At 46.4% G+C, this 14,684-nt stretch overlaps 2 protein-coding genes across 4 annotated transcripts in view; both read right to left on the bottom strand.

Annotated features, from left to right (window-relative positions):
• The window catches only part of LOC144172488 (uncharacterized), a 47,451-nt gene that overhangs the window by 31,942 nt on the left and 825 nt on the right, over positions 1–14,684 (bottom strand). The gene's annotated exons all lie outside the window — the stretch shown is intronic.
• On the bottom strand, positions 10,154–11,542 carry LOC144172491 (uncharacterized). Its single transcript, XM_077701185.1, has one exon. The coding sequence runs from the start codon at positions 11,480–11,482 to the stop codon at positions 10,154–10,156; it is 1,329 nt and encodes a 442-aa protein (XP_077557311.1). The 5' UTR covers positions 11,483–11,542.

Raw genomic sequence — 14,684 nt, 5'->3', positions numbered from 1 at the left:
TATGGTAACTTTTAATGATAAAAACGGCAGAAAAAGAAAAATTCTACGATAATTACAGTCGCAGTATCAGCACAATACACGAATAACCAGGAACAAGAACAAGCTCGGTGAAGTCAATGCACACGTCAGGACGATAAGTGAAGAAAAAGAGCACTGCCAAGATGAACCTAGTGTGTCAGAGCTGACAACCCGGCCAAAAACTCCCGAAGAGGACGCTGAAAGATATCGAGCTTCTCGGAGTGAACATTATGCAGATGCTGCATCCTTTGAAGAGGAGAACGTGTGCTGAGAGCTCCAGCTGCTTTAAAAGGGTGGGCGAGCCTTGTAGCTTTTTGTGGAACGCGAAAACTGATTGATTCAAGTAGTTCCGGGCGTAAAATAATACCATGAAGCAATTTGTACATGAAAAGAAGGTCTGAGTGGGTCCGCCGGGAACTTAGAGAAACAGTTATAGGGATAGGCTCCGAAGGAAAACGATGCCTAAATATTGATGAAAATTTGGTTTGTAAACGCTCTATACGTTGACAGTTGGAACTACAGGTTCCATTCCAAACGACAGAAGCATATTCTAGTTGCGGAATACAAAGCGTTCTGAATAGTTTTAGGAATGAAGAGGGAAACCGGAATTCTCGAGAAAACCTGCATACAGCTCCCAGAGAGCGTAGCGCCCGCCTAGTAAGTTGAGTGACATGAGGTGAGAAAGTTAAGGCACTGTCGAAAAGCACGCCGAGGTCTCTGATCTCTTCAACTCTAGACAAGTAACCGCCGTTAATACTGTAGCAAAATAAAGTGCGGTTCGTTTTCCTGCTATAAGACATGACCTTTGTTTTTGTAGAGTTATGATTTAATCTATTGTCTGAGCACCACTTGGAAAATGAGGATATATCTTGCTCCAGGGCAATGCAGTCAATAATGGACTCAATCCGTCTGAATATTTTAATGTCGTCAGCGTAAAGAAGGAAAGAAGACATCTTAATTGCGGCTGACACATCATTAACAAAAATGGAGAACAAGAGAGGCCCCAACACGGAGCCTTGAGGCACACCGCTTGTTGATCTGTACAGAGCAGACGTCTGCCCGTTAACGCTAACGAAACTGAACCGGTTATCTAGATAACTACCCAACAATGCCACGAGTGGTAATAATAATAATAATAATAATAATAATAATAATAATAATAATAATAATAATAATAATAATAATAATAATAATAATAATAATGATAATGATAATAATAATAATAATTATTATTATTATTATTATTGTTTTCTTATTAAAATATCATCATCATTTATTTTGTTTTATTATTTCTTCAGGGGCTGTACAGTGGCGCTACAATGAGTAGTATCCGTAAGTAATCACAATCAACCCACCAGCCTAAAACCAAATCCTACGCAATCAAATATTTATTCAACATCACATATCCTGGGGAGCAGAGTAAAAAATCAAATACCTTTTCTGAAGAGAAAGATAGTAAAATTGAAAGCTTTGTCCCATTCTGCCCGATCGAGTTATAGTTAAAGTCGAAAACCCCGACAGCGTCGACCATGTCGGAATGTCGCAATCGGAGAGACAATCGGCTTCATAGCGCGAGAGACCCGGCAGGTTGGATTCCGAACACAGGAAGAGTTTTTTTTAGGCGCTTGATGTGTCTTCGCGTATAATCATCATTGGCGTTTGGCGCGACGAACGGCGCCATAATTGAGGCCTACAAAGCTTCGCTTTAAAAGGCCAGTTAGTGACTTCACGGTGGCTGTGCCTTCTACGCGAGGGAAGGGCAGCCCTCTACACAAGGCAAGAGCAGCAGCAAAACCGACAATTATCAAATTATAATATTAAATATCAGAATAGTGCGATTGTTCAAGTATATATACATGTACACATAAGTTTCTTGGCATTTTCTTCAACAACTCAACCTGGACACCTCATGTGTACAAGATCTACGCAAGCATAACAAGATCAATTGCAGTTCTGTACAGAATAAGAAATTCGGAGCCAAACTGGCTGAAAGTACAACTGTACCACTATTTAATTCTGTTCAATTTCCATTCATCACCATCATCATCATCATCATCATCATCATCATCCTATCTAAGTCCACTGCAGGGCGAACGCCTCTTCTATGGATCTCCAATTATTCTGGTCCTGTGCTAACTGCGACCAATTTACCCCGCCAACTTCCTGATCTCGTCTTCCCATGCAACTTTCTGCCACCCCCTTCCACGCTTGTCTCCTCTAGGGATCCACTCTGTTATGCTTAATGACCATCGGTTATCTTCCCTTCGCATTACATGCCCTGCCCGCACCCATTTCTTCTTAATTTCAACTAATATGTCTAAACACGCGCTTGTGCCCTGACCCACTCCGCCCTCTTCTTTTCCATTAACGTTACACCTATCATCTTCCCTTCCATTGCTCGCTGAGTCGTCCTCAATTTAAGGTGAACCCTTTTAGTGAGCCTCCAAGTTTCGTCCCCGTACGTGAGTACATCTCCATTACTATTTATTGATTTGAGGTGCCACAACGAAGTCGAATTTAGAAAATTAGTGGTTTTAGAAAAGGGAGCGGTATGTCGCATAGAAAACCTTGAAAGAATGGATCACACAGCACCAGTTTTTTTACAAACCTAACCTGCTTACAGTTAGTGAACTTTTTTCTCTTAAAGGGACACTGAAGTGAATTTGTCAAGCTCCCGGTTTTGCTTGCACTGCGTAGACTGGCTCAAATTACCACACTTTACATCGTTTATCCGGTTGATAAGTCGGTAATTATTTCATAAAGCAGGAAAGAAGAAAAACTGCCATGCGCGGTCTGTGGCGGCCGCACCAACTAAAGGCTGTGACGACGGGAGGAGATGCGCCTTGATTGGACGATGTCCAAGGTTAGCATTCAAACAAGTTTCGGTTTCGGTTCTGTAAAACAACACGCTTGACATCCGAAGGCGTCGTTGGATGGGCATTCTCCATATTTCAGTAAGCGTCGTACCACGCTTCTGCCCTGTTTTCGGCTGTAAAATGACTGAGATAAGCCTCCCAGGACGGCTTGGAATCGTAGCAATCACTATCCGAGGCCTACGCAGTGGATAAACGCCCTCCGCGTCACCGCAGACGCTCAAATGCCATGAGCTTTTCCCGCATATTAGGAGGTTGCCTCACTCATGCCTCTATCGTAAAAAGGGTGTTCGCACCAGGCCAAGGGTCTGCTGATTCTGGCCTGTGCCCACTGCCCACAAGTAGTCGGTGCTTGCGGCAACAGCACGCCAACGAGACCTCGCTAGCGCGTCAGTGTCAGTCTGCGCGCGTCCTGCGAACTTGCTCATGGAGCAGTGAACGTTATGGCCCAATAATGGTGAACTCAATTTTGAAAACATCGGCCGTAAACAAAAAGATCAACTAGCAAAAAAAAACTATTTACCTTCGGGGATTCGAACCGGCGACTCGCAAAACAATCATCCCAGCGCTTTAGAGACGGAAAGGCGTTCGCAGATGTGTGGTCGTGCTGCTTTTTTTTTTTCCTTTAATGCATGGAAATTTTATAAAACTTCAAAAGACAAGACACTTAACACACAATATAAACACTAACAGACAGCAAAGGGCAAGGACATCAGTCGAACAAAGATCAAAACTCAAGCAAACGCACGCATCCAAAAGGGGCAGCCACTCTGGTGGATCACTCTGTGCAGCATAAACGCTCAGCACCAACGCCGCCTGTTCCCGAAAGATGCACTTGGTCGGCCTAGGGGGTTCCGCATGCCGATCAGTCATGCGGCACTTCCACAAGCTAAACAATCCTAGGAGAACGAAAACGTCATATGGCACCCGATTAACATCTTCAAATGGCAGGAAGCGAATGGTGTACGGGGTGATGTCAATGTCCTTTTTTAGTGTCCGCTGCAAAACGTCCCAGAAGAACACAGCGTCCCGGCACAACACAAAACAATGATCAATTGTCTCTGGTTAATTACAGAGACGACAATTGTCCGACCAAGGAATAGACATTCCTTTTTCGCGTAGCCATGTCTTAACTGGGAGTGTGGAAGAATGAAGCTTGAAGAAAAATGTTTTTGCATTTGGCGGGATACACATGCTCATTACGCGTTTTAAAACATTGCTTTTCTGGTGGCCTAAGTAAGGCTGGCGATAAACAGGCACCGGGAATAGACTTTCAATAAGAGTGTTCGTCATAGTTTTCGTTGACATGCTGAACAGATATTCCAAGGAAAACCGCGCGGTAAGAAAGTTAAATGACTCCACGACCTCTTTGAGAAATCCCCATGGAGACTTCTTTTGCTCGCGCACAATGAAGCACTTGAAGCACGTAAAGGAGCTTTGTGGCAAGGAAGACGTTACACACTCTTGCACGTGCAAACACAGAGAGGTCTCGGCCATTCCATGCCTGCGATGCACGCTTAACTTGCGTGAGCGCTGATGACCAATGAGGCCCTGTGTTCCGTATTTGATGTAACGGCACGCCGAGGTACTGAAGTGGGGCGCTATCCCAAATAATACCAGCGAATCTGGATGGTTTTGTTCCCCATTGTCCGATCCAAAATCCCTTAGTTTTTTCCATATTAACATCCGCTCCAGACACATCGCAGAACTGCTTAGTCACTGTAAGGGCTTCCTGGACACTCCTTTTGTCAGCGCAAAAATACGCTATATCATCTGCATAAGCAAGCACCTTAACTTCGCACGATTGTAAGCAAAAACCTTTCACTTTTTGACTCTGCTGAATGCTGAGACAAAGAGGCTCGAGGTACAATGCAAACAGCAACGGTGACAGGGGGCAGCCTTGTCTGACAGACGACTTGATCGCAATCGGCTCAGACAGAATACGATTGACGATAAGCTGTGTACTGCACCGATCATAGCACAGCTTGATGCAGTTATATAACACATCGCCTAAGTTGACTGCTGCCAGAAGTGCGAATAAGAAATCATGAGAAACCCGATCAAACGCTTTTGCAAGGTCAATTTGTATTAGGGCCACCTGATCTACCGAATCGGACACGCACTGATATGAATATTTGTGTGAATACTCCTGCCCCGAATACCGCAAGTTTGGTGGGACCCCACTAAACTAGTGATTACAAATTGAAGGCGCCTAGATAAAATTTTTGCAAAAATTTTGTAGTCAACGTTGCAGAGGGAGATTGGTCGGTAACCCTCTACATACCTTAGTTTTTCTGCATCCGCAGTTTTGGGGATTAGCACCGTGTGTCCTGAATAAAAGGTTGGCGGCAAGATATTATGTTCATAGGCAGCCGTAAATACGTCCAAGAGAACTGGAGCAAGGATACTAGAAAACTTTTGATAGAACTCCCCACCAAGGCCATCTGGCCCTGGGGTCTTGTTAGTCTTAAGTGCGGAGATGGCATCCTTAACTTCCTCCAGTGTAATAGGCCCTGACACCATCACGCACTCGTCCTCTGTAAGCCTGGGAAGTAAGTCAATGAGGGAATGGAACTTTAATTGCCGAGTATTAATACTGGACCCCCCAAATAACGTGCTGTAATGTGCGTGGAAAGCACTGACTATTTCATTAGCTTCAGTATACCTAACACCGTTATAATAAATTTTAATTATCTCCTTCGCAAGTGCGGATTGGCGCTCATCACTAAGACACCGGCGAAAAGGATAACTATCAAAGAACCTTTCAGTTCTGGACCGAATTAAGGCACCATGATACTTTTCAGTTACATATTTTTGCAATTGTCCTTTAACAATCCCAATTTCTTCGAAAGTTGATCCCGCATTGACTGCTTCCAGTTCGTGAAGCGCCACCAATGTACGGGAAAGTTCACGTACATGAAAGCGTTTAAAAAACGAAAGCCGAGCTGACTCCTTTATTGCGTCATTCCTAATTTCCTGTTTAAAGAGATCCCATTTCTGATAAAGAGATAGTTCGGGAGCTGTTAGAATATGCTGTAAGCAATCAGATACCCTTTTGCAAAAAATTTGGTCAGCCAGTAGAGAGGTATTAAGTTTCCACAGATCCCATTGAGTGGGCTTGTTACGTGGTCTTGACCTACCGAAGTAGATTGAGACCATACAGTGGTCAGTAAAAAATAGTGGACGTACATTATAGTCCGAAACGCCAGAAACTTCCTCTGCTGATATATATATATATATATATATATATATATATATATATATATATATATATATATATATATATATATATATATATATATATATATATATATATATATATATATATATATATATATATATATATATATATATATATATCTTGTCAAGGCGGGCATTTGAACTGCACTGAAAATGAGTAAAGTGCACTGCACTTCCTTTCATCTGACCGACATCAACAAGACCATGCTCATGCACTAAATCGGCCAGTGTGGCTGCACTGCGGTCATAGCGCGCAGCTGGCCTAGAACGATCATGCTCACTGCAGACACAGTTGAAATCGCCCATAAAGAGAAGCTTTTGTTGTGTTCGAAGGAACTGCCCCAGCAACAAGAAAAAGGTATCACGTTCTCGACAATTAACTGGTGCATAGAGGCAAATGATACGCCATTAAACACCCCCAAGGACAAGGTCACAGCAAATCAAACGCCCTGAATTATCTACAGTGCAGGAGAGACAAGAAAACCCTACTTGCTTGCTGATGAAGAGGAAACATCCGCCAGACAAGCCTGCGGAATGAGTGACGCATGCACTATAATCAGGGATTTATACACACCCCCCTAACACCCCCCCAACACCCCCCCAGAAGGACTGCGACACCCCCCCAAAAAGATTCCACAACCACAAGCACCCTGCCTAAGGATTTATACAACACCCCCCCAAACATCCCACCGACACCCCCCCAAAATCGAAATTCTGCATAAACCCCTGACTATAATGCTCTAAAAAGGGCTCTAATGCGGCCGCTGTGTCCTCATCACCGCAAAGCTTTGTCTCCTGAATAGCGGCGATGCTTACGTCCATCCGTTTAAGGAGACGTAAGAGCTGATACTGTTTTCTCCTGTTCCTGAGTCCTCTCACATTAAGTGTGGCAGCGTGCAATGCCGTGACACTTGCCATCCCGTTGGAGCAGCTTACGTAATTCCTCCTCCAGCTGAACCACCCTTGCGTCCAGCCTTGGACGATTGAGGCTTAAAGGGACACTGAAGTGATATGTAAACATTGCGGGATTACTAGCGCAAATTGTAGTCCGGAGTCCCCAGGCCATGTTTCGACCACTCTAGGCGCGTTTACGCGATTTTATTTAGTAGAAAAACTAATTCGAAAACGCTGTCCTCCTCTCTTTACGCTCGCCCATTTTCTGTGGCGTTTTCGTGTGACGTCAGGAGGGGATGAGCTGGCAATTGGCTGCGCCATGGCTGCGCTAGTGCACGGCTCCCCGGCCGACAGAGTCAGTCGGCCCAGCGTTTCGTCCGCCGGCCGCCGGCGGGTCGTCGCAATCAAGGAGGTTAAAAAAAAATTGCTTGGTCGCAATTCGTTCGCTTAGTTGAAACGAAGCCAGGACACGTTTGTAAATGGAAGAATGTGCCTTTCTTTACTTGGTTTGTTTGTACACTGTATCTAGCTCCAAGTCAAGGTCGCTTCACACAAGCGCTGCACATGCGACGCTTCGCTGACTGGTACGCCAGTAGGAAAATATAAGGCCTCTTGAAGGCGGGAGAAGAGTCAGCGAAGTCAATATAGGTACTAAGCAAATAAAATCAACTGATATTTTTACCGTACAGCGTAAAACTAGGGCGCGGGAAGCACTTTTTTGCGCTGGGCGAACAAGCACAGCGGTCAGCAGCACGACTACGCATCTGCGAACGCTTTTCCGTCTACGAAATGCAATTGCTAGACGTGAGCTACTATGGAAACTCGGGCGACGCTTACTGCACGATCGCAGTACAACAAATAGTCACCTAAGCGGCTTGAAATGCCAAAACTAAAAAAAAGTGTAAACCGGTTGTACAATATATACCTGTATTAGCAAAGCATTCCCGCCCCGCTCCGTGGCCTAGCTGTCCAAGTTGCAACCATGGAGAACACGCCACATCGCCTTGGTCGCCAGAGCACACATCTGCAACGTCGTAGTGTACCCGGCTACCCTATACTCGGCGCGAGTCACCTCCATTGACAAGAAATCGGTGAACAAGTTGCACCGACAATGGGCGGTCTTCGTCTGGCGCTCCTCGTACGAGCCTATGAGACGCACAAATCTCTTTTGGGGACTAGATGCCGGCGGCCTAGGTCTGGTCCACGTGGAGATTAAGCTGACAGTCCAACGTTTTATATATTTCCGAGACCAGTCCGACCCTTTTCTCCGTGGAGCACTCCAGTCAATCGGCTCTGCCCACATATCAAAGTGGCAGGTCACAACTGTCCAACTGCACCATGGCGCGCGAGCCGCCCCTTTCTATAGAGAAATCGCTGGCGCCATCGCCCTACTGGAACAGCAGTTTTCATGGGACTACCTCCTAGCAGTTAGGCCCCGCCGGCTATACCGCGACCTTCTCGCAAAGCTCCTTCCCCCACCCCTGTACCGACAGCCACCAGTCGAGGCGGCTAAGCGGGGCGTACTAAAGCGAATCATGTGCCTGCCGATTCCGACTGGGACGAAAAACTTTTTCTGCCGTTTCCACTTCGGGGTGCTACCGGTGGGATCACGACAGGAAGAACGTGGCTTCTTTCTGCCGCGCGGTGCGGGCTGCTTCCTGTGCGGGAGGTTGGAGACGGCGGAGCATGTGTTCCTAGAATGCAACACTGCACGTTATTTCTGGGACGAGGTGCAGTGTTTTCTGGGCGTCCACTGGGACATTGACTGGACAGGTCTCCGTTACCTGGACGTACCGATAGAACACTCGGAGCTGTGCGAATGCGTCATTACCCTTGGCCTACACGCACTGTGGCGTGCGCGAGTGGACGCGGTGGAGTGTACCCCCACCCCGAAGCCAGCGTGGAGGCATTTCGTCCACAAGATGGAGTGGACCGTCAGCGCGCTCGGGGCACCCGACTCAGACTCAGAACTAGGACAAGCCCTTGCGCGCTGCTGCCGTGCGACGGTAGCTTTTAAAACAAAGGAGCTGGAACGCTTTAAGTTGATATGAAGCCAGCAACAGGCTAGGCTGAAACGAAACACAACTCCCCCTTTTTCCTTTTTTACCCGTAAATGTGATCTCTATAGCGTATGAGTGTGATTTCTATTGAACAGCGTAACACGCCAGTCAGGAAAGTGGCATCAACAATGTAACAAAGGCAGCAGCATGTATAGTAGTGTGTCTTCCCCCAGTACATATTTGCCCTGTGCCTTGCCCTGTACATATTTATGATGTAAATAAACCTGGTTTTGTTTAAAAAAAAAAAAAAAAAAAAGCTCCGTGGCCTAGCTGTCTGGGGCACTAGAAATTCACCCCAAATGTTTTGCGGGTCACGAGTTCGAATCCCCGCGGGTACGTGCTTTTTTTTTTTTTGTAAGTTAACTTTTTTGTTTTCCGCCGATGTTTTCTATATTGAGTTCACCTTTTTTGGGGCCGCAACGTTCATGGCTACACAAACTAGTGCACAAAACGCGCGCAGGCTGGCACTGGCGCGCTAGCGAGTTCTCGTTGGCGTGCTGTTGCCATAAGCACCGACTGCTTGCAGGGAGTGGGCACAGGCCAGAATGAACAGACCCTTGGCCTGGTGCGAACACGCTTTTTACAATACAGGCATGAGGGAGGCAAGCTCCAAATATGGGGGAAAAGCGCATGGCATTTGGGCGTCTGCGGGTACGCGGAGGGCGTTCATGCACTGCGTAGGTCTAGGCTAGTGAATGCTACGACTACAAGCCGTCCTGGGAGGCTTATCTTGTGCATTTTACAGCCGACAACATGGCAGAAGCGCGGTACGATGATTACTGAGATATTGAGAATGCCCATCCAACAAAGCCATTGGTTATGTTTTACAGAACCGAAACCGAAACCGAAACTTGTGTGATTGCTAACCTTGGGCATCGTCCAATCACGGCGCCCCTCCTCTCAACGTCACAGCCTTAGTTGGTGCGGCCGCCGCAAACCGCGCATGGTAGTTTTTCTTCTTTCGCGCTTTGTAAAATAATTACCGATTTGTCAACCGGATAAACGATGAAAAGTGTGCTAATTTGAGCCAGTCTACGCAGTGCAAGCAAAAACGGGAGCTTGACAAATTCACTTCAGTGTCCCTTTAACTTGCTTCTTGGAGCCGGCCAGCGGCACGCCTCCACTAACCCCGGTGGCCGTGTCAGCATGGTCCAAAACAGTGGACGCCTGCTTTTTGTCGGCACTGGATGGTTTGTTTTCGCTGTCAGCTGGAGCTGGTCTCTTCGTCGGTCCACTGCTGGCACCCGAAACGTCCTCAGGCAGTACCGAGGCATCCGCCCACGATGGGTATGAAACATCGTCAGCTTCAACATCCCCAGAATACATGTCGCTGCGATCGCTATCGCTTGCCGGAAGGGGCACTACAGTGTGGTCGTCAACCACCGCGTCATTTGGAGGCAGTAGATGTGTGTCCATTTGCTCCTCCTGCTGCTGGTCGCATGACGTTGCCTTAGACTGGCTGTGATGGGGGCCCCCATCCTGCTCACAATCTGGGGACACTGGAGGTGGACACATATCTTTGTTTTCTCCTGCTGAAGGAGCCGTGGGCACAGCCGTCATGTTTTCCGACCGCATCGACTGGCTAATCTCCCCTGTCGCATCAACGACCTCCGTGACGTCCATTACATGGGCGGAGAGGTCCTCATCGGTCGATGGTTCCTGACCTTGGCGGAGCTTGTCAGCGTATGTCATGACGCATCTCTCAGCGGTGTGACCATATCGCCTACACTCGCTGCACCGGGGTGTTCGGCACTGTCTCCGCACATGTCCAATCCTGCTGCAACGCAGACAAAGAGGTGGCCGACCAGGAATCAGAACAAGGCACTGGCTTCCATAAATGTCCATCATATGCGGCACCTCTGCGACAGAGACGCCGTCCTTAAGTATAAGGGACACTTCCCGAGCTCCAGTTTCCATGTGGTCCATACCTGGACACCGCCACATTTCGCGGACGACGGATTGGGTAGTCCCAAACGGCTCAAGAGCTTCTGTAATCCGACGGTTCTCCATGTGACGCGGCACCCAAAGTAGCTTCATTTTGATGTTCCTTGTGTCCGGGTCAAACACCATACACTTGAGTCCCTTGACGGTGATGTGCTCAAGCTGAACTAACTTGTGCTTTACGACGCTCGAGGCGCAAGTAAGCATCCACACGTGACTCATTTGGTATTGACCAATGCACACTACGTCACGAAGGTTTATCACGCGAGCCAGGGCATCCCTAAAGTCGGGAGCACGGTATGGACGGCCTTTCAAGTCCGCGTGCAGGAAAACGGTGTTCAGGACAACATTACCGGTTGGGAGACGGGGAAGAATGATCTTGTAGTTATCCATGTCAGTTCCGGACGAAGTAGAACCTCGGCACAAGGCCGATGCGCTGTTCCCAGCAGAGATCATAGAAAAACATGGCCGTTCGGAACGGCGTCTTCTTCTGTGCTTTTTTTTTATTGCCTGCTTTGACATTTCCACAGTACATCACACATCATGTCATATTGTAATGATCCGTCAACCCTACTTGGCTGACTACGTGGCTTTTAAACTTTCTAAGACACACTAAATTGTCAAGCACAGGCAACCACTCAGGGGGATCATCCTCAGCCCGAAACACTTCCCGTATATACTGTACGCTTTCAATGAAATTTTCCCTGACAGGCCAGGCATTTATATCCGCATTCCTCACCGCCATTCTCGTCCTCCATATACTATGAAGGCTGAGGAGCATGATCAAATCGTACGGCACACCGCCCTCATTTTTTTCGGGTAGGAACAGAATTCCACGTGGCGTTATGGGTAAGTCTTTCTTTAACGTACGTTGGAGAACGTCCCAGTGGAACACTGGGTCCCAACAGTCGATGAAGACGTGATTAATAGTTTCCGGCTTTTTGCACAGTCTGCAGTCGGTTGTCCACGGCACAAAAATACCTCTTTCTGCTAACCAAGTATCTACGGGAAGTGTTTCACTGTGTAGTTTTAAAAAAGGGACTTCATTTCAAGCTTCACAGGCATACTTTTCACCCTCCTTAAAACATGAAGCCCTGTGCCCGCACCGTATAACGACCTGGTACGGGTAAACAAACATCCACTAAATCTTTGTACAGGTGCTTCCTGGAAACACTACACCGGTAGTGGAAAGAAAACCGTACCTTCAAGAATTCAACAGACAGAGCCACTTCTCGCAAATATCCTTTCACCCCCCTGCAAAAAATATCACTTGAAGACACAACAAAGTCAGGCAGCACATTTTTCAACCGCACTTGAATTACAGTGCGCAAGAAGGCGTCTTTTTGATCCCGCACAAAACAAAACCTTGCGACAACTTGTCGTAAAAATAAATCACAAAGACCAAGTCCTCCCTTTTGACTGGGCGAAAAATGTTAGAGCGACTGGTTTTTTCCCAGCTGGAAGACCAAATCAAAACCGCAAATACTCTGTGGATTTTTTGGACATTAGCACGTGACATACACAACACTTGCAGCACGTACCACACTTTGGCTAACAAAAAAAGGTTGCAGATAGTGGCACGGGCAAACATAGAAAAATTGCGCCCTTGCCAGTTTCTGGTTTTGTCTCTCAACTTTTCGGTCTCGTTACTCCAGTAGTCTCGGCTATCCCTATAATGCTCCAGAGGCACCCCTAGATATTTTGTTGGTGCCGTGGTCCATTGTATGCATTAAAAAAAGGCAGGGGTTGAGCACCAGTTCCAAATTCCAAATGCCAAAATCCCGAAAATTTATCCCAGTTAATTGCAGCCCTAGATTTTTCACAAAAGGACTTAACCACCTAAACTGTTTCGCTTATGCTCTTTTGATCGCGGTAGAAAACCGCTATATCATCTGCGTATGCGAGCAGTTTTACTTAAGTGTTCTGTAATGCAAACCCCCGTATTCGTTCATGCTTGATTATTTTTAAACAGAAAGGCTCGAGATACAACGCAAAAAAAAAGAGGCGATAACGGACAACCTTGCCTGACCGAACAACCAACATTTATACCTTCACTTAAATTTTTGTTAACAATTATGCTCGCCTTGCATCCGGCATACGCCATCTTTATACCATCCAAGATAACAGACCCAACATTCGCGTATTCTAAGATTCTGAAAAGTATGTCATGGGACACCCGGTCAAAAGCCTTCTGAAGGTCGAGTTGCACCATCGCCACACGACCTGAGAAGGCATCACAGCACTCTAACACACTTCTGGCGACGTGCACATTGGTACTTATCGTGCGATGCTTAATACCGCAAGTTTGATGCGGTCCTACCAAAAACTGAATTACGTTTTGCAACCGTCTAGCTAAGACTTTCATGTAAATTTTGTAGTCAACGTTGGCTAGACTAATTGGCCTATACGACTTTACGGACAGCAGTTTTACTGCATCTTCACACTTCGGTATCAAGATGATGAGAGAGACATAGAAAACTTTAATGAATACTAAAGAGGTTAGCCCCAAAAACGTCGGGGCTTGCTACTTCAGATGGGGGGGAACATAATGAGGTGAAAAAAAAAAAGAGGGGAAGAAGTGCGCACCAACAATGAATAAGAGTGAGAAGAAAATAAAATCAGTTCGGAACGTAGAAAATTTTACAGCACTAGGAGAAAAAATCTGAGGATCCCAAGTTTAAAGAACATCGGTTAGTCCCGTGTCAGACAGAAAAGTTAAGAGAGCCTTTGTCCCTCGTGTCTCCTTAAAAGACTGCGGGAGAACATGTAGTTTGTAAGCCTCTACCAATACTACTTCATATAAAGATACCGCTACCTCCCTTTTGAAAGCCTTGTAAAATTCCGCGCTTAAACCGTCTGGCCCGAGTGACTTACAGGTGTTCAGATCATCTATTGCATTTTCTAATTCCCACACACTAATTGGTGCTTCCATTATTTCACAAAGCTCTGGTTCTAACTTGGGCATAAGCGATAAAAATTCATCAGCAAAGCCATCGTTCATTGGAATGTGCCTGTCTAACAGCTCAGTGTAATACTCGACGCCCGCTCAATCGTTTCTTTTTGGGCCGTAACACCATTTTTGTACCGTATTTCCCTGATTTCGTTTTTCTGCGCGTAACGTTTTTCATCAGACAACGCACGCTTTGTAGGCATTTCACCGAACCACATCTTATGTGCCCGTGCTCGCACGATAGCTCCCCTGTAACGCTCAGTATCGATGACTTCTAGTTTATTTTTTGTCTCTTATTTCTTGCTTAAACTCGCCGGCGTTTGCGCTTTCTTCTAACAATAGAGTCCTTAACTGTTGGCGAAGTTCTTTTTCCTTCTCTCTTCTCTGTTTATTGATAATTGGGCTTCTTACGACTGCACCTATTTTAACTTGTTCTTTAAAAAGGTCCCACTTGACTCCCCAGCTCGTCTGTGCATCACTGTGCATATTAGTAAACAGTTCACTGACCCTAGCTGTAAAAGGTTCATCTTTAAGTACCCGGCTATTTAATTTCCACAACTTCCAATTTTGGTTTTCTGTTTGTTTCCCAGACAGAACGCCGCAAGGCAATTATCGCTGTAGGACAAGGCCTCGACCTTATAACTGTCACACAGTGGCACAAGTTCACTTGATATGTACACTCTATCCAGCCTCGCGTGACTGGCACTT

Source organism: Haemaphysalis longicornis, unplaced genomic scaffold, assembly GCF_048455015.1.
Source record: "Haemaphysalis longicornis isolate Haplotype H1 unplaced genomic scaffold, Haemaphysalis longicornis Haplotype H1 scaffold_229, whole genome shotgun sequence".
Lineage (NCBI taxonomy): Eukaryota > Metazoa > Arthropoda > Arachnida > Ixodida > Ixodidae > Haemaphysalis > Haemaphysalis longicornis.
The sequence above is the reverse complement of the archived record's forward strand: the minus strand, read 5'-3'. Positions and strand labels throughout refer to the sequence as shown.